Genomic DNA, 24437 nt, shown 5'->3' on the forward strand with positions numbered 1-24437 from the left:
TTCACAGACGCGGACTAAAGCTTTCTTGGCTGCTGCCTCAAAGCACACTGTGCGCTGTCTATCTTGCGTGCTGCACAATATCGTTTATTACTTAGTAAATACTGATATCTATGACTAGCTAGTTTATTGTGATGGTGCTTTGTTTTCTCTATTATTATGTTGCTCTTTGTTGTTTGCTGTCTCCTCTGTTTGTTTGTTTGTTTGTTTGTTTGTTTTTTCTCCATACAGGTGACCCAGGAGTTTTTTTTTTTTTTTTGTCTCTCTTCCCCCCCCTTCTCACCGTCTCTTCTCCCCTTGGGTTTTCTTTCTTTCTCTCCCCCTCTCTCTCTCATTCATTCCCCCTGTCCTATTTATTAAAAAAAAAAAAAAAAAAAAAAAAATGACAAAGGATGAACTGAAGCTCTGCCATCACGTAATGTCGCATACTGCTGTTTCTGATGTCATTTAAAAAAAAAAAAAAAAAAAAAAAAAAAAAAAAGATGGTATGGGGGTGTGTTAGTGCCCACGACATTGGTAACTTGCACATCTGTGAAGGCACCATTAATGCTGAGAAGTACATAGAGGTTTTGGAGCAACATATGCTGCCATCCAAGTGACATCTTTTTCAGGGACGTCCCTGCTTAAGCCACATTCTGCATGTGTCACAACAGCGTGACTTTGTAGTAAAAGAGTGCGGGTACTAGAATGACCTACCTGTAGTCCAGACCTTTCTCCCATTGAAAATGTGTGGTGCATTGTGAAGCACAAAATACCACAACGGAGATCCCAGAGTGTTGAGCAAAGGAAGTTTCTGGTACACCTGTAAAATGATGTATACCAGATCTTAGGTAAACCTACAATCTCAGTTTAATGCGGTTTATTATAAGTGTATATTAACTAATGTTACTAGGCCTGTATACTCGAGGTATTGTGCTAGACTACATTATCAAATACCATCAATAGCATATAACACATCATAGCCCTTTGACGTTAATACCAATCGACTTTAAAATAAGCATTTTTATTCTATCAGTAGATAAACAGTAGATGAAAACAATATTTCTAAGATTTTCAAAGGGTAGAATTATCTGCTGGATGCAGCTCATAAAGTGTACCTAATAAATTGCAATTTCTTTTTTTATTATATTATTTTAGTTGCTTCAGGAAGGTGAACGCGCGCAAAGCTACTGGTCCGGACGGGATTCCCGGCCGCATCCTCAAGTCATGCGCGGCTCAGCTGGCTGGAGTGTTTACACACATCTTCAACCTTTCCTCTCTCTGTCTGTAGTCCCAGCCTGCTTCAAAATGGCCACCATCGTCCCAGCACCCAAATCCTCCACCATCTCCTCATTGAACGACTGGCGACCTGTAGCCCTGACCCCCATCATGAGCAAATGCTTCGAGAAGCTGGTCAGGGACTTCATTTGCTCTTCACTACCCGACTCACTGGACCCTCTACAATTTGCATACCGCCACAACAGGTCCACTGATGATGCCATAGCCCTGACACTACACACTGCCCTGTCACACCTGGAGAAGAGAGACACGTATGTGAGAATGCTGTTTGTAGATCACAGCTCAGCATTCAATACCATCGTTCCCTCGAAGCTGGACAGGAAACTGCAGGATCTAGGACTGAGCAGCTCCCTCTGCAGCTGGATCCTTAGCTTCCTGTCTGACAGACGCCAGGTGGTCAGACTGGGCAGCATCACCTCATCCCCCGTCACACTGAACACTGGTGCTCCACAGGGGTGTGTACTGAGCCCTCTCCTGTACTCACTCTACACCTACGACTGCATGGCCACTAACAACTCCAACATCATTGTGAAGTTTGCGGACGACACTACAGTGGTGGGTCTTATCACCAACGGTGATGAGACGGCCTACAGGGAGGAGGTCAGCGCCCTGACCCACTGGTGTCAAGACAACCATCTCACCCTCAACATCGCAAAGACAAAGGAGTTGATAGTGGACTTCCGGAGGTGCAGAGAAGTACACACCCCCATCACCATCAACGGCGCTGCTGTGGAGAGAGTGAGCAGCTTCCGGGTCCTTGGTGTACATCTGGCTGAGGATCTTACGTGGTCAGTACACACAAACAAAACAGTGAAGAAGGCGCAGCAGCGCCTCCTCTTTCTCAGGAGACTGAAAAGATTTGGCATGAGCCCCCGCATCCTCAGGACCTTCTATCACTGTGCCATTGAGAGCATCCTCACTGGATGCATCACCACCTGGTATGGCAACAGCACCGCTTACAACCGCAAAGCTCTCCAGAGAGTAGTGCGGTGCTCTGAACGGATAATTGGAGGTGAGCTTCCCTCCCTCCAAGACATCTACAGGAAGCGGTGCCTGAGGAAAGCGGGGAGGATCATCAAGGACTCCAGTCACCCCAGCCATTAACTGTTCAGACTACTTCCATCAGGAAGGAGGTTCTGCAGCATCCGGTCCCGTACCAGCAGACTGAGAGACAGCTTCTTCCACCAGGCCATCAGACTGATGAACACTTCATAGACACCTCACCTTCACTACTGGAACTTCAGCATTATGCACTCCACACTGTATATAAATGCCACTGTTTTGCACATGTCCAACTACCAACCTCTGTATATTCTATATATTTTATTTTATTGTTTACTCTATTTAATTTGTAAAATATGTATACACACACACACACACACACACACACACGTAGAAAAACATATTTAGTATACACATCCAGTAATGCATACACTCTTATATTGTACATATATTTATTACTCTCAGATTTAGCCATTCTTATAATTTGTTTGTTTTATGTAATTGTATTTTTGCACAACTCTGTTGCTTGTGAAGCTCGCACACAAGAATTTCACTCGCATGTACTGTACCAGTGTACCTGCACATGTGACGTGACAATAAAAGTGATTTGATTTGATTTTAGATAATAAGTCATAAAGTAAGTGTGACCTATCTGTCATGCTGTTATTATTGCCAAACTACCTAAATGTTCACAGACCAGAGAAGCTGCACACATGTGGCAATAGTTGATGAGGGTTATTGATAAGGCTGATTGGGTTCAGTCTCTGTAGTTCATTGATCAGTTTATTGTGGACACGCAGGGGAAAACCCTCCACTATCCTATGTGCTGATAGGCTCTTGCTGTGAGTGGGGGAGGTCATTGCAGCTAGCATACACAGAGGCTCTCCAAACACACCCGAGGAAGTCAATAAAGTTGCAAATGAGCATCACATTCCCTTTGATTTCTGCACGGGAACCTTGAAACAACGCCATGAGTTCCTCTAACCCTGCGGTAAGCTCCAAATTATCTACTAGCTTCCGACACATCACCCTGTGTAGCACCAAAATATCAGCCTGCTAGCCCGTTCAGCTAACGGTTAGCTCATGCTAACGCTGTTGTTGACAGACCTCCAAATACCAACATACTTAGCATTAGCTCTGGGCTAAGCTTGCTAGCTACTGTTTTAAGTTTAAATTTGCAGTTTCGATTGTGAGTCGATGTCTTTCACTCGGACATGGAATAAAATTTCCTACTGTAAACTTTGCGAACTAATGTTTAACTCAGAATTGGAGGGTTTTAAGGGGAAACGGATAATAAATAATTATGGAAATTACCCTTGTGAGTTGCAGCCCACACTGCAACACAGACAATGGTACTGATGTATAATGTCTGTACGTGTTAGGTTTACCGACAACAATTTAATAACACTATAACACCCACTTCTAGGGCCCTTATTTGGGACATATGGTAAAGTTTTTACGGTTTTATTATGCTATCAAAGACGAATGAGAAGAGTAGCTCTATTTTAGTATTGAAACAGTTTATAAGGGCTGCATTAGGCAATAAAATATGATCACTTCTTAGCATTATGGGAATGCCAATATAACAGGTAATTACTAGTTCGCATAGCTGATGTTGTTATGGAGTAAATGGTTAATATTTCATCTGCAAATTTACTGTAATTGTTTTTTTTCCTCAAACATTTTGTGTCCAAAGCACACCAAAGGGCAAACCTTAAGGCACGCATGCATTCGTATACGCAGGAAGTTCTCTTGATGTCTTCTGCAGTGTCATCAGTTCTTCTTTTTAGTTGCACTGGACTTTACCTCCTTGCTGTCAATCAGACTTTTTATTCTACAGTGATACAATAAATTTAACGCTCATTCAAGGGTTTTTGGGCCGACATGCATTAATGCACACGATTTGGGAACTACCAGTGATCTGCAAACACTAAAGCCGCCTTTGGTTAACTTAAGCAGTATTATTAAACCACTGAAGAAGAAAAATACTGGCTATTGTACCTTTATTTATGTTCGTCTTTTTTCAGTTCCGTTTTATTTATATAGCACCAGTACACAGCAACAGATGCTTTATAGTGTAGGGATATTAGAAAGACACCCAGCAATCAGATGACCATCTCTGAGTAAGCACTTGGCAATAGTGGTAAGGAAAATCCCTATTTAATAGGAAAAAAACAGTTGAAACTAGGCTCAGGGAGGGGCAGCCTTCTGCCATTACCAGTTGGGGGTGAGGGGAATAAGAAACAGGACAAAACTATATGAGAGAGTAGAGTTTAATAATTACTAATGATTAAATGCAGTAGTGGTGTGTAAAAATACAGGGAGATGAGTGAAGAAGAAATGCACAGTGCACCATGGGAATCCCCAAGCAGCTAGAGCCTATTACAGCATAACTAAGGGATGATTCAAGGTCACCTGATCCAGCCCACACACTAACCTTTATCAAAGAGGGAAGTCGTAAGCCTAATCTTAAAAGTAGAGAGGGTGTCTGTCTCCTGAATCAAAACTAGGAGCTGGCTCCACAGAAGAGGGGCCTGAAAACTGAAGGCTCGGCCTCCCATTTGACTTTTAGAAACTCTAGGAACCACAAGTAAACCAGCAGTCTGAGAATGAACTTCTCTGTTAGGACAGTGAGGTACTATTAGCTCTTTAAGATAAGATAAGATAAGAAGAGAAGGATTTTCAGTTCACGTCTAGGTTTAACAGCTAATATGGAAGAAATGCGCTCCCTCTTTCTAGTCCCTGTTAGTACTCTCGCGTCAGCATTTTGGATCAACTGAAGGCTTTTCAGGGAGCTTTTAGAGCTAACTTCTAATAATGAATTACAAAAGTTGAACCTAGAAGTAATTAATGCATCAACTAGCTTTATTGTTCTCTCAGTTTATGCCAAATAGAACATAAGAGCGTAATTTGTAGCTCCTCTGAACACTTACCCTGCCCAAACCTGATGTGACCCAGCTAAACGCCATGTTTTTTTCCATACCTGATATCAGCTGGTTCAATATATGGCTATATTTGTGTATGGTTAATCATACATCACAAATTGCTAATAGCATGCACATTATATACCAATAAAACACTAATAAAATGAGAGAGACCATATTAAATCACTTTTTACACGTTCTTTCACACATGACGACATTATGAGTCAGATAAACAGTATCTTAGTAGCCATTGTTTGAGCAGTGACCGATAAGGAGGGAAAACAGCCAAAAAAAAAGCTGCTTTGTCAGCATTTGTTTGATCCTTTCTTGCAGACTATCGGGGAGTTATTCCTCGTCCTTAGCGAGATGGGATTCACAGAAGAGCAGATACAAGCGGCTATGCAGGCGGGGCATTTTTCTGTGGCTGAGGCAGCTGATTGGTGAGTAATCAGCCCTCTGTTTTGTTTTTTGTTTTTTTTTAATCTGTGGAGCTAGCTAGCTATGATCTTTCTGTATAATAGACCACTTCTTTCAGCCACTTACTTCTGTGTCTCGCTCTTGCATGTTGAAAGGCTTGTACAGGGTCAATACCTGCGACACACGTTGGTCCCGCAGCCTTCACAGCCAGCTGGGACAGCTTTTTCTGCATTCAACCCACCCAAAGAGGCAGCACACGCTTCAGAGTCTCGCACATCTCCCACTGACAGCAGAGGTAATACCCCACTCCAAGCTATATAAAAACTGTTTCTTACTGTTGTTACTGCTCTTAATCCATCGGTTGGACTTCGAGTAAAGTTTTCTTTTATTATAATATCCTAAAATTGATGATTGTAATCATTCATTTAAGTATAACTTAAGGAATTGGATAGTGTAGTGTGCATCATGAGATTTTCTTTTTCTGTCTTTAACAGCGGGTCCTTCATTGGTGCTAAGGTCACCGCAATCATGCTCCCAGGACCCACCACCGCCAGTCGAGTCGCGGATCAAATCAGACAAAAGTGACTTTGAGGAGAAAGAGAGACAACGCGTCGCTCAGGAAGTCAGAGCAGAGAGAAGGCAGAAGAAACAGGTGAGCATTGCTGAAAAGACTTCTGGTGCTTAATCTATCTCACTGCTTACCCTATCGCATGGCGGCGTGTGACAAATTTGACGTCACATGTGCTGGGGTGTGCCTCCATGCTGGTGTCGCTTTGGCCAGTTGTGCATATCTTAATTTGTATAACCTGTCACATTGTAGCTCTGCCAACATAGAATGTGATGCTTATTTGCATCGAGTGTACGATTAAACAAACATCGGTAATTGATCATCTGCACCTTTTATTGTCCACCTCTGCCTCCTTTTTTTCGTCTTGTCTACATTTAGATATTTTTCCTGCTGTTTTCCTCTTTTCTGTTGTTTTCTGTTTTTTACTTGAGCCATATTTCTTGTTGGCATTTGCCACCTTACTAACCTACTGCAGCACGTCTGTTTTTTCCCATCACTCCTGAGGAAACACTTTGGAAAGGTGCTTTTCTCAAACACTGTTGTTTCAGTTTTTTCAGCTGGAAATTCCCCTGCTTTTGCTTTAGATGTGCCGCCTCTGTTTTTTGAAGATCACTACTTCCTCCTTTACATCTTGAAGTTAATGTGTTTCCAGATAAAGACAAAAGGGAGTGTGGAGGTATGTGAATAAGCAGATAGTAATACAAGCCTGTGGATTAAGAATGAGTCTCATTCACTGACGTTACACGTGGTGGTAAGAACAAAACTGGCCTGTGGGCACATTTCACAAAATGGTAAATTTGCCAGTGCACTTATTTTTTTGGAGCTTTTCACATATTAGTGAATGAGGCCAATTGCATCTCACTTTACATGCGGTCCAGAAACTTTGTTTGGGTGCTGCTGGTGCTGGCTGAACACTACACGGGGAAGTATGCTGCTCTATGAGCTAGAATAGGAGCGTCCATACATTTTTCTCTGGGTGCACATTTAAAAAAAACAGATGTGTACTACAGTGTGGTTGAACTGAAGCATGATGGTCACTGTGGGGAGTAAAAGAGGTGTCACGTGCTCAAGCTGAGTTTGTTGTTGTTTTTTATACATGAATAATACATTTGAAAATTAATATTTGAGTATAGACCTCCTGTTTTATTGTTCTTAGAACATTTTGTGTTCTTCTGCATTCGCAGGAGCGTGAGTTGGTGCTGAAGCGGATCGCTGAGGATCGGAGGAGCCTGCAGGATAAGAAACAGACCAATGCTGCTGCAGACGCGTCTCCTCCCAGCAGTGAAGGGCAGAAGCTTGGAGGAAAGATTCAGACAAATGTGGACAACAACTGCATTCTCATGGTGGGCCTGTGAAGAACCTTAATCATGATAGATTCAGAATTTTAGTTTTCAGTTTAGTCTCAGTCATTTTGCAGAGTGTATTATATTCTTTTATTTTACTTTTTATTGTTTGAAAATGTTTAATTGAAGTATACTACTTATTAGTTTCAGTGTCAGTTCAAAGATGGTGTTACAATACAAACAAACCACTTGTGAAGACAGTTATTCTTTGCACAAAGGCCTTTGTTGGTGATGACAGCTTCAAGACACAAACTAGTTGGATGCATCGCTGAGGTTTGATTTTGGCCCGTTCTTCCAAATGAACAGTTGTCAAATCCTGAAGGTTCTGTGGGCCTCTTCTATGAACTCTGACCTTAAGTTCTTTTCATATATTTTCAACTGGATTTAGGTCAGGTGATTGGCTGGGTCATTCTAGCAGCTTTATTTTCTTTCTCTCAAACCAACTGAGAGTTTCCTTGGCTGTGTTCAGGATCTTTGACTTGCTGTCCACTCTCGTTTCATTTTCGTAGATGGCAGCAGAGTTTTATCAAGAATGTCTCAGTACATTTTTCCATTCATATGTCCTCCAATTATATGAAGCCCCCCCAGTACCATATACTGAAAAAAAGCCCCACACCATGATGAACCCACCTCCAAACTTCACTGTTGGTATGGTGTTTTTGTGGTGATATGCAGTGCCTTTGACCTCCAAACATGGTGTGCACTAGGGCTGCTCAATTAATCGAATTTTAATCACGATTACGATCTGGGCTTTCAACGATCATTAAAAATGACTGAGCCGATTATTAGCCCCTCCCTCGTTTATCCGCGACACCTTAAAGGCCGTCTGTGAAAATATTGTCGGGCATAAACCGGTCCGTGGCGCAAAAAAGGGTGGAGACCGCTGATTAAGAGGACCCGAGGGAAGCTCGGAAAGCTAAGCAGAAGTTATTTGGAGAGTGACTGCCGTTGGTTGAAAAGAGTTTAAAAAAAAAAAAAAAACTTCAGTGGTGTTGCACACCATTTTATATTATTTTTTTAAAGTCATTGTTAACCCTTTAAAGCCGGTCAGAGCAGCACGCTCCGTTTTGCGTAACTATTGTTAAATCCCTGTAGAACCTGAACCCTGTAAGCTAGCGCAATAATTTGTTTTGCATATGAAACCGGAGGAGTTGTACTTACATCTGATGCCATCAGCTTGTCCTCGGTCACGGTTTCGTTCCACATATAGCTTTGCAAAAATTGCATAAAAAGCGCTTGCAGGAACAAAAACATAATATTCCAGAAACACGCTTTGCCGTTCCTATCAGCTGTTCGTAACACTTCCCACAGTAAAATGATGCACCTGCTGTTTTCTTTGCAAATTTGCATCATAGGATTGTTTTTTGTTTTTCCTGCAGTATATAAAAATTGGTGTATCTCCAAAATAAAACTATGAAGACACTCAAAATAAATTTCCTGTGGTGGGAAACTATTTTTTGCAACTTTATTGTATTTAAAGTTTTGAGGGATAAACCTCTTAAATTTCTCCAAGTAGAAATATATGTAAACAAAACAAAAGCGATTTTCAATTTTTTTTTGTAGTTTATTGCACTTTTTTGCAATTTATGTAATTACTATGGACTTAATGCATACATATTATTAAAATATGGGCTATAATAGTTGTATTGATGTATAGCAACTTGAAATGCTCCCACAAATGGCACTACAGCATGTAAAAAAATAATATAAGCTCTGGTGGACTTGGTTCTATGGTAGGTCTTAAAGGGTTAAATAAATATCGTCAAATAATCGTGATCTCAATTTCAGTGAAAATAATCGTGATTATCATTTTTGCCATAATCGAGCAGCCCTAGTGTGCACTAGGGCATCCTGTTTAATAGGCTTGTCTAAATGTTGTTCAGCAACATGTTTTTTCTTCAGCAATGGAGTCTTGCTTGTTGAGTGTGCATACAGGCCATGGTGGTTGAGCGCATTACTTTTCTTCGAAACAACTGTACCTGTCTCTTCTACCACTTTCTGTGGCTCACCACAAGTGGTCCTTGGCTCATACGCGACACTTCTGATAACTCTTTTCAGTTGTCTGTCTGAAATCTTGCATGGAGCACATGGTCAAGGGTGGTTTATGGTGAAATGATGTACATTCTACTTCCAGATTATGGCCCCAACAGTGCTCACTGGAACCTTCAGTAGTTTAGAAATTCTGCTGCAACTAATGCCTTCAGTATGGTTTGCTAAGTTGTTGAGAGAGCTCATTTACCCATCATGAGATGTTCTTTTTTAGGCCATCAGTTGGAACTGAACCAGCTGATATTAATTTGCACTGAGTGTCAGGATTGCTTTCTAAATACTGACGGATTTCAGGTGGCGTCATGACTTTAATGATTTTTGCACGTCCCTTTCGTCATGTGTTTTTTCCCTGTGTCATTTCTCTATTACGCATAACTTAGTTTATGGACATCTATGGTTTAATTTCTTTGCATGTGTGGATTGGATGGGTTGTAACCGATATCTGGTGAGAACTTCATGGCAATAGTGCCTTTTTAAATACATTTACCTAGAAAACTGGTGATGTGTTCAGTACTTATTTTACCTGCTGTATGAGTTAATACTAATAGATTAATGTGTTGAAAGTGTGACATTATATTGGCAAAAACTAAAAATATTTCCTCTTTATATATGTATGTATATATATGTATGTGTATGTGTGTGTGTGTGTGTATATATGTGTGTATATATATATATATATATATATATATATATATCTATCTATCTATCTATCTAGATATATAAAATTAATTTTATATAGATATATATAGATATATAAAATTAATTTTTATTTTCATTTTGATTCCGTTTTTAAGGACACAGTATCGTTTCTAGTTTTAGAAATGAAGTTGACTGTAATAACCTTGTCATGTATATTTGTGTTTTGCTGCAGATTCGACTGCCGTCTGGTGAGTCCATGCGTGAGCGCTTCCCAGCTGATGCCCCTCTGCGCAGCGTTGTGGAGCACATCACCGGACGTCACCCCTCCCTACCCTCCTTTTCTCTCCTTCAGGGTTACCCACGGAAGCGCTTTGGGGAGGCTGAGCTTGCCTGCTCCCTCCACTCTCTCGGCCTTACGCCTAACGCTGCACTGTGTATTCAGACCACTCCTCCAGAGACGCCTCAGGAAACAAGTCCAGCAGGCCACAGTGCTGAGCCGCCTCCTTGTGTTGCGCCTCCTCAGCCTCCTCCTGGCCAGGACATGGTGGGAGATCAGGTCCCTGTTATACCTCCTCCACTACCTAACCAGCTGTGGGAAGAGGCAGTGAATTATGCAGGGATTCCTGGAGTTCCTCCTTTACGGCGTGGATCCCATGACTGGGGTAAGTATGATTTACTTTATTTAAACCTAATATAAAAAGCAATAAAAATAAACGTACTAAATGGAATAAAACAAGTAGAGATTTGCTTTTTTCCAAACTTTTTTTATTGAACGGTTTACTAAATGTTGGGACTCTTCATGATGATGTTAGAATCCTACAGGACTACAGTCACAATCATTACTTGCAGTAACATTTACACTTTACTTGGCAAATCATGTTTCAAAGGTTAGTTTGTCAGATAAATAACAGAGCAGTGAGTCTCTCATCCAGCTACACGATCGGTGGAGTCTTTGTTCGCCTCTGCAACCTCGGTGTGTGGTTAGAACGACCCTAAAGTTTGTAGTGGACGTTCAGAGAGGAGTGACGTAATTGTTCTGCTCTTAGTCAGTGGAGTCCATCTGTGGAAGCAGCTGGCTGGGACCGTCGAAATGGTCGAACGAGGGGATTGTCCACCATACATTTATCTTGTCCCATGGACAGCTTTAATTATTACACATAATTGACAAATATACTTTGACAGCCGTTTCCCACCACATGTATAGTGTTCCGAAGGTACATGCTCATATTGAACATTTAAAATAATGAAGTCAGTAAATGTACAAGTATGAGGTAAAAGTTCATTTATTTATTTTCTTGGATCAGGTCTGAGTCAGCTAGAGGGGATTTCCTTATATGGCCATTATCTGTGCTCTAAGCCAATCCACCTGCTCCCTTTGACTTGTATTACAACTACTCTGTTTGACAGATTTTTCTACCTCTATTGTGCTGTATGATGTCTGAGAGAGGGCATATACTTAGTATTACTTCAGATGCACAGCTTTGACTGTGAACACGGAAGTCCCACCCACCTGCTGTTGGCTGGGAGGGGCAGACAATCAGTTGGTTTAAAGGAGCTAAAACTGCTTAAGAGTGGGTGAACTGAGGGGGCTGCACGAGGCCCAGGATAGGTCGTCGTGCAAGTAGAGTCCAAAAATAAAGGTAAGGAGTATGAAAAAGAGTATAATAGGTCACGTTTAATACACTTGGGTGGCCTGATCAGATGACACATTGTATATCAGCCAATGGGATTCTTTACACCTGTAACATCGCACCTCTTCATGGTTGTTTGGGCTCAGTTATTTGATCAGCTGAATGTGTTAAATGTTACTTAAATGGCTATGGAGTCATTGGATGACATTCTGGGGGTTCGACAGGTCAAGGCCAGAGATTGGTTCCTGGTGATGCTGAAGATCCTCCCATAGATGTTGATATGGACCAAGAAGGAGAGGAAGAACCGCTTCACATGCCGAACGGTACTGCTCCAGAGTGTGGATACTTCATCCCTCCTTTGATCTACATTTTTCTTGCTTCCCTCCTCTCCCTGTTCCTCTATTACTGTTTCCATATGTTTCCATTATTCATCCGCTGTGAACAGAAACAGCTGACCCTGGCCTCTTCCTTTGAGCTTGATTTTTTTTTACTATTACACTATATAGTGGCCTAGTGTACAGATTGGCCTGCTAATGTGTGTCACGCTGTAAGAGAGATTAGTATTAGAAAATATGTAGGTTAATTCCCCTTTCTGCCAAACGTACAGCACACAAGTCAGAACTGCTGAGTTTACTAAGAACCTACAGGTGGGGTCAGCCAATCAGTGTGTGGTTGTGGTATTGTATTCTGAATGTGAACCAGACACAGAGAAGAGCTAGTTCAAGGAGAATCAGAGATGTTAATCAGAGGTGTGTGGTATAAAGTTTTTTTCTCAGCATCTGTAGCTTCAGCTCAGTGGCATTAGAGTATTTTTGGATGGATTACAGTTTTCGTTTGTGTAACTTTCACAGGAATGCCCAGGCTGCCTTTCTTTCCAGAGAACAGGATGCGAGGAGGATTTGAGCCCTGGCAGCGCTGGCCAGGGCAAGGAAATCGACTCAGGCAAGTGTTTAAAAAGAATGGCACTAGAATGGTATTATAGGACCAAGGACTACGATCATACTGCTTTGTAATACAAAATAGTGTTAGGGGCCACATTAAGAGAAAAAAATTTTTTTTTTAAATTTTGCTTTTTGAAAGAAATGCTGTGTTGAGAATCTTTTTAAGCTAGAAAGACATTATCTTTCTTTTAGGACCCAAAATCCAGTGTGAATAATACAGTTATAAACTCACTATTACTTGGTGGACAGAGTGAGATGACCTTACTCTTGAAATTTACACTCCATTCTCAAATGACTGTTTCAAAATATTGTTTTTGTTAATGTGGCCCTAACACACATTACACACATTAATCATGCAATCTGAAGTGTTTTGCAAGTAGATGCATTTAATTAGTTTGAAAGTGCATGCACACTTCAGCACTCCAACTTCTGTTGCATCCAGAATGATCCGTTTTATAATAACACCCTGTTAACAAAAGAAAAAAAAAGATGAATATTATCTTGGAGCTCCAGCTCAATCTGTGTCTGGGTATAGTCTGAAAGAAACTCTTTACTGTTGTGGGGATAGGGAAAGATGCTTTAAAGCTTCTACCAACATTTAAAAAAGATAAAGTTTGTATGAGCTGCACAGCAGGAAGAAAAGAGCCAGAGAGAAAAGTGGATACAGAAAATAATATGTGAGAATCAGCAAGAAAAATGGATGCTTATGTCTCATTGTGCAGCAATGGTCAGTAATAAGCTAACCATCCAAATATTAGTTTTGGTTTTTAAAAACAATTTAAGTTAAGCTAAATCAATTTGACTGTATGCATCTTATACAAAAGTAAATGTGGATATTTCAGCTCATCAGAGCCTTTCCACTTATTGTTTATTGTATTGCACAGAAATACAGCAGGGGGTGCTCTGGAGATCTGCTTTATCTGTACATTAAAGTACAACACGTGGACACAACTTGTGTTTGTGTGTCTCAGAGAGGGCCCAGAAGAGGAAGCGGCAGACCCTGAGAATGCAGGAGGGCCGCTGGCACCCGCAGCTGCAGGTCAGGCTGCTGTTGAGCGTCTTCAACGAGCCGCACAGCAAGAAGACCGCCACGCCAACCAAGGACAGCCATCACCCCCTAAAAGACCCTTCAGAGCACCCAGCGTGCCCTCACTATGTGCCTTGGCTATCCGCGCAACGGTCCACCTCATGACTGGTAAGAGTCACAAAACTTCACAGAACTGTGCCTCACAGCTTTGTTTGCTCGCTGCTGTTTGCTCACTCTTGACTCTGTGTCTCACAGCTCCCAGCATGCAGTACAGCAGCAGTCTAGCAGGTCTGACCCCAGAGCTAGCAGAGCTTCTGCTCAACCACATGTCTCATGAGAGGCTGCTACATCCACGCACCCTGGAGCTGTTCTTCGGCTGCCCGATCCAGAAGTTTGTCTTAAACAGCTACCCGTACTCCACCAATGAGCTCCTACGGCAGTTGCGGGCCTTCACTGCCCTGAAGCACCTGAGTTTAGTCAACTCATCTCTCATCACTGGTAAAACATTTTATATCTGGTAGTTTTTAGGCTTTTTTATCAATTTAGTTGTCAAATTTCTGCAAAGTCTGCTCTTCAGTTTGTCCCTGTCTTTGTATTTATTTATTTATTTATTTTTATTCCCAGACTCTGGCCTCTGTATCCTGTCCACCCTGGTCAAACTCCAGTACCTCAATCTGGCCTCCTGTAGTAAGCTGACTGACTCCTGCCTGCAGCATATCACAGGTTGGACACACACAAACATCACTGTTGACAACATTTACAAAACTGGATCTCAGAATAAGCTGTTCTTATTTAAGTAGTTTTATTCAACATACATATTTCCCTTCTGCTGATGCCTTTAAGGTTTGAAGAACTTGTGTTTCCTGTCCCTGGACCAGACCAAAGTGACAGATGCTGGGATGGTACTGTACCTCCAGTCAGTGCCGTCCTGCCTCTCTCAGCTAAGCCTGAACCAGACAGCAGTGACTGAAACCACACTAGCTGTGCTCCCCACCTCTGTGCCACAGCTGCGACTTCTCAGCATCAAACAGACTAAAGTACTTTATCTCTGTTAGCAAGGTCTATTCAGCTGGTGACACTGCTCTGATCTTCAGTGATATTTACTCGACTTGCTGTGCGTTTTTCTTTCAGGTTAAGGATTTGACGGCTCTAGCAGCGATGTCCAGCCTGCAGACGCTCAACTTGGATGGGACAGGTGTGACTGAGGCATCTCTGGAGCACCTTGCTACCCACCCTGCCCTGACTTCCCTCACTTTGGTGGGAATCCCTGTAGCAGATGGCAGTCATGCCCTTCAGATCATCTCAGGTTTGTAGAGCATAAAGCAAAAGAATTAAAAGAATGAGGGTAGGCATGGAGTGAGCTTGCAGTATGAAAGTCTGTGGTGAATCTGTGAGGTGTCTACTTTACTTCTAGGTCTGAAGTTGACTCGCATCACCCTCCCTGGACGCCACTCTGTGACAGACAGCGGGCTGTCATTCCTCTCCGGACTGACTCTGCTCTCAGAGCTGGACCTGACAGACTACACACAGGTTACAGACCAGGGAGTCAGCCACCTCTCCACCTTGACCAGGTCCTTTCCACACTCACTGACACCATCATATCAGGTGTTTCCTTGCGATTAAAATGCTGACAGGAGTTTTGTGTTTACTTTGTGTAGATTGAAGAAGCTGTCACTTAGCAACACTCAGGTGACAGATGCAGGGCTTCCCTCCCTGCGATGCATGCAGGAGCTGCAGGAGCTCTGTTTGGATCGGACTGCAGTCACCAGCCGAGGAGTGGCCGACCTCATAACCTGTCTGCCGCACCTTCAGGTGACTATCCCAATAAGTACTATCCAGGTGTTGCTTTATCCTTGTGCGAGTGCAAGTGTAAATAGTAGCCCTGTGATAGATTGGTGACTTGTGCCTGTGACAACTAGGATAGACTGACTCTGAATTAGATAAAGAGAATGGATTTACAAAATAGACTTAATATTTTATTTAGTGTGACTTAAAATGAGTGTCTGATCTCATAAACTTACCAGGTAGGTGATTGTTGAGGTCAAGTCAGAGAGCTGTTTTGTTTCCTTTTGTAACCACAATTATGATCATCTGGTGGGCATTAAAAAAACAGGCATTTCTGAACTGGATTCACTCTTCAAACACAGAAGCTACATCTATCTTTATACTGTCTATGATTGAATGTGACATCGATCTATGGTACATACATGTTTGATTAAATTAAACCATGTTAGTAAAGTCTGTGTGTCTGATCATCGATGTGATTCTCATTTCACCGTTTGACACCCAAGCTGTCTGACCAGATAACCTGCTTATTTTATACTAGCTGGGCTTCAATTTATTATTTTAGCATCACAGTTAAACTCTTTTGCAGAATGAAATCGATCATTGGGCATTCAGAGTAGGCCGAAATCAAAATGTAAAGACCAGTTTATGATAAAAAATATTTGATGCAGAGGTTTTAATATTTTGCTATTTTTCTATTTTTTTTTTTTTCAGGTGTTGGGGTTAGCCAGCACTCAGGTGGGGGACAACGTGGTGAGGAAAGGTCTGATCCGCTGCAGTCAGCTTGTTAAACTTAATCTCAGCCGCACGCGGATTACAGATCACGGTAACGTCCAGCTCTAAGGTGGTCTTTGATTTTATAGTTTTGTTTGCTCAGATGAACAGACCCAGTATATGTTCTTCTCTTCCTTTCAGGTCTAAAGTTCCTGAAACAAATCCACCTGGCTCAGGTGAACCTGGACGGGACCGGGGTGAGTCTGATGGGAATTGCTAGTCTCGTCTCCTGCACCAACATCAACAGTATTCGGGCCAGTAACACTCGCATCCTTTCCCCTGACGACGTCTCAGACGAGGAGTTGGAAGCCCAGTGAGCATCACGAGTTTCGGCTGCCGCTCTGAGATGCTGCCTCCAGGATCATCTGGGCAAAGCATAATTGATGAAACACTCCTCCTACTTGCACTGTTTCAACCGCAGCTAGTGCCACTAATCTGTCAATCATGCGCGCTGAGTTGAAACCTTAACCAGGAGCGTTGTGTTCAACAGCTGTTTTTTCTAACATTTACATATACAGAATTAATCACTATTTAATACTCTGCAGCCCCAAACGCCACCTGAAAAACTTTATAGCTTTATGCGCAGCTTTACAGGTTGGAGCAACCTGTGTTTCTCCAGGGGCCTGTACTACGAAGCAGCTTCAACATACCCCCGGAGATCTTTCCTTATCTGGCTTCACTTTGCGCCAGCAGTCAGGCTAAATGATCACAAGAAGGTGGTTGTTAACTGGAGAAGTCCACCCAGGATGTGTCTGTCTCGACATAAGCACGTTCACGTGGCTGTGAAATATGGATGGGTGTCCTGGCAGCAGAGTGACATGTTTTATGAAGATGGTAAAAATGTAATGCTAGAAGAATGTGAAGGAAAAAAAACAACCACACAGCGTCTCCAGCCAAAGCAACACTACTATATTACTGTAGTTTAGCCCCTCTTAACCCAGGATGAAAAAAATGGCTGTAAGTTATTAAACTTTTTAGTATTATAGCTCTGTCAGGTAAGGCCTGCATCATGTCACCCCAGTAAGAAGGAAGCATCTTTGTAACCCTGAAGCTTCGCATTACAGACATCAGGTTGGAGCCAAGTGGCAGAAATATACTTTATGCTGGGAATGTACAACAGCATGCGATGACTAACAGACTTTATCTAAGGTATTAAATGAGAATCTAAACAACAAATAGCCAGTTAAACCAAACACGGTTCAAATGTTTTAGAGGGACATGAAGGCAGATAAATGTCTTCCACTGATTATCTGCGTTGAAATTAACTTTCTTTAATTTTGAAGCTGTATTCAAGTCATACTGGATGTACCAGTAGAAGTAATTGAGTTTTTTTTTTTTAGCTTGACCGTTTGAAAGTAGTATTTGTATTGTTAGTTGTGATTAGGCAAGAGTTTAATAAAAATGAGCCACCATACAGTGTAGAATACTGGAATTAGCCTAAAAATTGGATGGCTAAATTTGATGTGAACGCAGCTTTAAGCTAAAAACAAACAAAAAAAAACAACCCACATTTAAAAAGGTAAAAACACTGAAGTCAAGGTTTTTATAACTCAGCCTGCATGGATGTTAGCTCTCATCACCTGAAACTAGTTATTTTAGCTGCATCCTGGTAATGCACTGACCTCCGCTTTCTTTTATAAGTAGCCCTCTTATTATCAATTATGCCAATGTTTTAGGGTGTTTGTTTGTTTTTTGGAAAGTTTAGCCATTTTCTGCTACATCAGTGAGCCTCATTCAGTGCAGTGTAATGGCTGTAATATAACATATCTATGCAGCCATGGGGCTCACTCAGGACCCAAAGCAACTTCTTTAATCCCTTCCAAGCTTTTTTTCCCCCCTGTTTACACATATGTAAAATAGTTTATTTTCCTTAAAAGCTTTTGGTTTTTTTGGATACAAACACTGTATTCGTTACAATTAACAATAAAGTCTTCTCAAAGGAAGTTGCTGTTTTTTTAATGTTCCGTTTATTCAGACAAACTTATTGCATTACATTGTTAAATAAGGCAGAACTGTAATTTTACATGGGGGGAGAAAGAAGTCAATTTTTTAAATATAAAATATGACCTAAAAGCTGCTGCATACATGTTGGGATAAACAGAACGTGGAAAAATAAAACTTTCCTATGAAGACAGCACAATGGAATGCATTCCAAAATGCACCGAGATGCTTCGGGTGAATCAGCCAATCAGAGAACAGCGGAGGGGGTTTGGGTCATGTTCAGCACGGTGCAGCACTGTCAAACCGATGGAAATACAGTACAACATGTACAAGAGACCGTTTTAGTTCTGGCTTGGACGTTTCCTGCTCATCCCTTCAGGAGTTCGCAGGTCAAATCTGTGATGAGATAAAGGAGTGGCTCAGCATGAAGCTCCTCTAGATGTCATGTGCCTGCTGTTTTTCGATCTTTGATTTCAGATGCTCTTTGTATGCCAGGATGTCTCTGTTCCACTTTGTGATGGTCTGCTTCTCACAGACCCAGATCTCTTGAGCCACCTGCAGGAAGGGAGACCATTAGTACAGCGACACTTCTAATCAAGGTCTAATTGATTGCTTTAAGTGATCAGTCCATACCTGCTGAATTAGCCTGAAGTCGTGGCTGACTAGCATCATACCACCCTCGAACTCGTTGATCGCTTCTGCCAATGCATCAATAGTCTCGATATCCAGGTGATTAGTAGGCTCGTCAAGGAACAGCATATGAGGGTTCTGCCAGGCCAGCCAAGCAAAACACACTCTGCACTTCTGACCATCTGACAAATTTCTGATCGGACTGACCTGGAAGATGTTTCAAATGTTAGAATGGTAGAGGGGAGACAAAATTAATAGTAGTTCTGGGAAAGTATCCCCTTCCTACCTGCTGTTTCCCAGTTAGACCATAGCGACCGATGATCTTCCGCATCTCCTCCTTTTCTTTGATCTCAGGGAAACACTTCATCATGTACTCCAAAGGAGACAAGTCCAGCTCAAGCTGCTCAGTCAGGTGCTATAGAGAAAATTTTAAAAACCCACACGTTTATCTAACTGTACCAGCCACCGCCAGTGTCTAACGCCATGAATCAGATGGAGCCTGTGCAGTATGTTCAAAAGATTTGTTTTACCTGGTGATATCTGCCAATCTTGACATGAGAATGTTTGCGGATCATACCATCAGTAGGTAGGAGCTACAGAGACAAGAGAATAAACCTCATCACTCGGAAATCAACTGGGAGTAGATCTAAGCTGATGATAAAGATGCCTTACCTCTCCCATAAGCAGCTTCAGAAGTGTAGATTTCCCAGCTCCATTGGGTCCCACCAGAGCCACTCGCGTGTCCAAGTCAATACCAAACTCCAGGTCTTTATATATGTACGGCTAAAGGAAACAAAAATCACTAAGTGTGCCAAATAAATCCATATTTTAAAAGGAGGGGAAAATATAAATGCATTATACTCACTGTATTCTCACTGTACTTGAAGCTCACATTCTGAACCATGATAACAGGAGGAGGAATCTTCCCACAGGGAGGAAAATAAAATGACAGAGTCTGTGGGAAACAGGAAGGGTTACTGCTAAGTTGGTAGGTTTCACCACTAACCACAGTCCCTAAAAAACACATACATTACTGATCCAGAAGTTGGAAAAACAACTGCCTGGCTGCAAGCTGAGCAACAGTTTCAAAGGTTGTAGAATAGGAGGCAAAACATTCCCTCTTGTCAAATCAGCTCTCATATTAGATTCAGGAAACCCTCTTCCTGTTAAAGGGAACTTCTTCCTTCCCACTGTCACCAATTGGAGCTCCAAGAATAATCTGATTGACTGGGTTCTCTCCCCGATATTTCAGGCTCTTTACAGTTTAAACTGGCTTGTGACAACCATTGTTGTGAACTGATACTATTAAGTTAAAAAAAGAGAAAAAAAAAAAAGAGATGAAATTTAATAGGCCACAGTTACTGTACCTTGTCATTCACGACTCTTTCAGTCAAGCCTGATGCAACCATCTTCTGCAGAGTCTTCTCTTTGCTCTGTGCTTGTCGTGCCAGTTTTGCAGAGCCGTGACCAAACCTGGCTATGTAGTTCTAGAAAATTGGGATACAAAAAAGATAATTGAGTGCAAATGTTACTGTGTGGCTATAGCAACAGTAACTGCTTCATAAAAGGATGCCTAAGTCTCTGTACCAATCAGGCAGTGACACGTGGCCACATGATGTCCCTTTTTTACCTTCATGTGTGCTATCTGGTCCTGTTCCCAGTTAAAGCGCTTCATCTGGTTCTCTTCCAGTTCCTGTCTGGTCTTCACATACTGGTCATAGTTACCCTTATAATGAAAATAGATTTGCACTGTCATCCAACAGGGTGGCACACATATATTTAGTAATAGCCTGCCTCTGGTTTCCTTATTCAGCATTATGTGATTACATGTATAGCAATCTATTCATGATACTTGGAAGCCTACAAAGCATGCTCAGGGTGTTTTCTTTTCTGGCAGTCACTTCAGCTGCATGCCCTTACCGTGTAGTACTTCAGTTTCTTCTGATGCAGGTGGATGATATTGGTACACACACCGTTCAGGAAGTCTTGAGAGTGTGAGATGAGCACGAGGATTCGCTTAAACCTGACAAAAACCATCAAGTTGATCAAAAATGAGTCTTAATCCATATCCAACTTAAATGAAGGAAGCAGAGGGAAAACTTACGACTTAAGCTCCTCCTCCAACCACACGCAAGCATCCAGGTCCAAGTGGTTAGTGGGCTCATCCAGCAGCAGCATGAAGGGCTTGATGAACAAAGCCCTACAAAGATGTCAAACAGCTGAATTTAAAGCAATACTGATAGTTTGTTTAGATTAACTCCTCAAATCTAAAGCTCAGAACTAGTCTTGAATGCTTGTGCTTTCACATTTTAAAATTACAAAAAGCCCTGTGCTTTGTGTGCGATGGATGAAGATCTTCAGGATCAAAGATCTTTAATTGGTCTTTCTGTACTTTGAGATTTACACCAGGACATATATCCAACTCCAGCAACTGTGTCTGAGTGCACACACAAGTAATATGAAATGTGTTCTTGAAGCACCTTTATTATGAAATGAGCAAAACAATAGGATTGTTTGTTTTGGTTCAATATTATAGTGAATTTGAATATCAATTTCACACTAGTTTATCTCCTCTCCACATTATAACACAATATTGTATAGGCAGGGCACAATGAAGATCGAGAGACAGGAGAGATATTTTACACAAAACAGACTGAAATGTTAGGACTTAATACCACTCTGGCTATCATGCCAATACCCTATTAGTCATCCAAATGATTCCATTGTCAAACCGGAGATGCTAGAAACATGATAGTCCCCAGTCTGTGTCACTCACACCAGATCTACTGAGACCACTGTTGCGTTTCTTGTATTAGGGCAACACGTTACACATCACAAAGGGTTCATACTGCTACCTTAATGGATACATTATCACCTCATCCCCCTCCCTGTATTGGTTATCGTGACTACACAGAGGAAATTATAACTTATGCCCACTTTAGTTTCCTGTATCTACCATACAGGAAACTAAAGTGGGAAGTCAGGACACAATGCTACAGTTTGCTTTTATCGTGTGCGTTTTTCTGTCATTTGGACAAGGGACACAGGATCAGTCGAAAGCAGGAGAGACGAGGATGACCGTAACTCAGTGGTACAGTACTATACGAGCTGTGTCTACCTGGCCAGAGCAACACGCATCCTCCACCCTCCACTGAAGTCCTTCAGTTTCTTCTGCTGCATCGCAGTGCTGAAACCCAAACCGTGGAGGATCCGAGAGGCTCGCATCTCCGCCTTGTCTGCATCCAGCTCCTCCAGACGCTCATACAGCTCCATCAGCTTCTCACACTCAGCTGTTTACAAAAAAAAAAGGGCATTTATAATATAGCTAAAGCATAATTAGAGAGATTTTTCAACTTCCTGCAGTTTATTTGAACACTCACAGTCTTCATGGGCAAGTCTTTCTGCCTCCTTCTCCAACATGATCCTCTGTTCATCCACCTCCATGACACACTGCAGAGCAGTCTTTTCGCTGGGGGCCATCTCTCGGGTCAAGTGGTAAATATCTATGTGCTCTGGAATGGGAATCTCACGATGTCCGATGGCTGACAACAGCATGGATTTTCCTGGCAGAAAACGGGAAAATAAATAAATAAATAAATAAATAATAGAGAGAAAAATGTTTTGTGGGATGTGATATAAGAACATTTGACAAATGCAAGCTACACAAGGAAGTGTAGCAGAACCAGTGTTGATAAGAGATTCCCTACTGGCCACTCCCATGGGCCTCAGGTGGGCCATAAAGCTGCCAAGATTTCTGCTTCAACTTTCTAATGCTTTTACACCCTTCCATCTGAGGTGTCAGTCACCAGCATCTTTCTCTCATTGGTACTTGCTTCAAATCCTTAAAACTCAGGAAGGTTTAATTTGGGTTCCAACCATTTCATGTTGTCATTTCCCTGTCATTGGTTGAAGCCTAATGTCAACTTTATATAATTCCTGTAATATGAACCCTTTAATATCATCAGTTATTCAGGTTTTTCCCTTTGGCCTAAAGGGCCAGATGGCCAAATGAAACACTAGGTTTTGAAACAGCTGGGGGGGGTTTTCCTTTTGGTTTCTAATGTCCGTGTGTTTAAAGTCTTAATAGAAACATACTGCTCCAGGATAAATTAGTTACCTGTGCCATTAAGACCAATGAGGCCATAGCGTCTGCCTGAGTTCAGCTCCAGGCTGGTGTCTGCAAGCAGCTCTTGACCATGGAAGGTGAGCGACAGGCTGCTTATATGGACATCAGTGCTGTTAGGGTGGGAGGCAAGAACACCCGTCACTGCCCGGGCCTCCGTTTTCCGCAGCTCAAACTCATCCAGCTCCTTTGTCAAATTTTCAACACCTATCAAATATATTTAAAGAAAACAAGAGAGCTTCAGTTAGAAAATTTACCACAGGCTGACAAATCCAGTGAGCAATCAGTGCTTTTCCTCAGTCATCTTCTCACCATTGCTCTCTGCTCCATTAAGCTGGGCCTCTTGTTGTTCACTCTCCTCATTTACTTCTTCAGTTTTCTTGGTGCGCTGGCGAGCTTTGGCAGCCTCCTTCTTCTTTGCTGCTTTCTTCTTAGCCAGGTCAGACGGCATGGTTGTGCAGTGCTACATTATAGGAAAAGAAAAACACAGAAATGATATGGATGAAGAAGAAACTCAGACCAAAATAGAATCGCAGTGTGTCAGGAGAATCGTGATCATAGGTTGTTTAACGGTTTCTCAATTTTCCAATTGGTCTTAGTCTACCAGTTAAATGTCAGAATATAAATAAGGGTAAAAATGACTAATCGCTTACATAATGAGGCGCCAGGACCAACCTCGGTACACTTGCCTGTTTACCATAATGTTAAAAATGTGCCGGTAATTGAACTCACCGTATAACACCATTTTACAGATTACATTAAAAAGTAGGCTAACTTTGAGTATAAAGGCCTAAAATGTCTAAGGACAACTAAATGACAGTAATAGCGGGGATAATGCTCCCTCCCCAAACCCGCATTTTGTTTCCTTTCAGTCCCACCTGCCCGCACGTTGGGCTTTTTGCGGTATAACGCATGATAGCATAGCTGTTAGCAGCCTACACGTCACACTTTGTCATTTCACAGTTAACCAACCATAATAAATATCATGGTCTAAGGAGCCCAGAGTGTCAAACATAAAAAGTAAATCGTAATAGTTTTTATAAGCCGGCTATTTAGCGCGTTAGCCCCTTAGCTAAGCTAACAACGGTAGCCAGGCCTGAGCAGCTAAAGCTAACTTGACGCAGGGCCCCAAGTAGCTTCGAAAAACTCTCAAATCGGCTAACTAGAGCTCACCCCCACATCTGTGTTTATCTTAAAATAAAACAGCTTACATGTCATACAACCGTGGCAGCTCTCATACAGTGTTATTCCCTCTCTTACCTAAATAATGAACCACTGTTCTCCTGAACACACCGACAGTCTCGTGTCCACTTTCGCCGGGTGGATGTAGCCGCTCGCCAAGCCGCCAGACGGACCATATATGGTCAA

The 24437-nt window shown here is 42.0% G+C and overlaps 2 protein-coding genes across 2 annotated transcripts; one reads left to right on the plus strand and one right to left on the minus strand.

The window, feature by feature from the left end:
* Nucleotides 1-3092: 3092 nt before the first annotated feature.
* LOC309714424 (uncharacterized protein) lies at nucleotides 3093-17879 on the plus strand. Its single transcript, XM_082546877.1, has 17 exons — nucleotides 3093-3268; nucleotides 5535-5641; nucleotides 5774-5913; nucleotides 6113-6270; nucleotides 7371-7529; nucleotides 10450-10879; nucleotides 12073-12171; nucleotides 12700-12794; nucleotides 13765-13984; nucleotides 14072-14314; nucleotides 14441-14539; nucleotides 14660-14853; nucleotides 14948-15122; nucleotides 15231-15387; nucleotides 15475-15628; nucleotides 16316-16427; nucleotides 16517-17879. Exons 1-17 carry the CDS (start codon nucleotides 3248-3250, stop codon nucleotides 16690-16692), a joined length of 2739 nt encoding a protein of 912 aa, XP_082403003.1. The 5' UTR covers nucleotides 3093-3247; the 3' UTR covers nucleotides 16693-17879.
* LOC309714429 (ATP-binding cassette sub-family F member 2) lies at nucleotides 17676-24434 on the minus strand. The gene is made up of 15 exons (XM_082546887.1): nucleotides 24330-24434; nucleotides 23382-23532; nucleotides 23064-23276; nucleotides 22327-22509; nucleotides 22065-22236; nucleotides 21051-21146; nucleotides 20867-20969; nucleotides 20577-20672; nucleotides 20314-20433; nucleotides 19812-19901; nucleotides 19619-19729; nucleotides 19477-19539; nucleotides 19233-19361; nucleotides 18950-19153; nucleotides 17676-18871 (listed from the first exon to the last, which is right to left on the minus strand). The coding sequence occupies exons 2-15, from the start codon at nucleotides 23518-23520 to the stop codon at nucleotides 18752-18754; spliced, it is 1839 nt and encodes a 612-aa protein (XP_082403013.1). The 5' UTR covers nucleotides 23521-23532; nucleotides 24330-24434; the 3' UTR covers nucleotides 17676-18751.
* Nucleotides 24435-24437: the final 3 nt, after the last annotated feature.

The sequence above is a fragment of the Aulonocara stuartgranti genome (genome assembly GCF_965226115.1).
Source record: "Aulonocara stuartgranti genome assembly, chromosome: 9".
In the NCBI taxonomy this organism is placed as follows: Eukaryota; Metazoa; Chordata; class Actinopteri; order Cichliformes; family Cichlidae; genus Aulonocara; species Aulonocara stuartgranti.

What these genes read in the sequence shown, in the direction of transcription:
- LOC309714429 (XM_082546887.1), bottom strand. Translation starts at nt 23,520, where the DNA reads ATGCCGTCTGACCTGGCTAAGAAGAAAGCAGCAAAGAAGAAGGAGGCT. An exon ending in CATTGGTCTTAATGGCACAG is followed by an intron (nt 22,510 to 23,063) that starts GTAACTAATTTA and finishes GTTTTCTGCCAG; the next exon opens with GAAAATCCATGCTGTTGTCA. An exon ending in ACCAGATAGCACACATGAAG is followed by an intron (nt 20,434 to 20,576) that starts GTAAAAAAGGGA and finishes CCAATTTTCTAG; the next exon opens with AACTACATAGCCAGGTTTGG.
- LOC309714424 (XM_082546877.1), top strand. Translation starts at nt 3,248, where the DNA reads ATGAGTTCCTCTAACCCTGCG. An exon ending in ACAACAACTGCATTCTCATG is followed by an intron (nt 7,530 to 10,449) that starts GTGGGCCTGTGA and finishes GTTTTGCTGCAG; the next exon opens with ATTCGACTGCCGTCTGGTGA. An exon ending in TGCCCTTCAGATCATCTCAG is followed by an intron (nt 15,123 to 15,230) that starts GTTTGTAGAGCA and finishes CTTTACTTCTAG; the next exon opens with GTCTGAAGTTGACTCGCATC.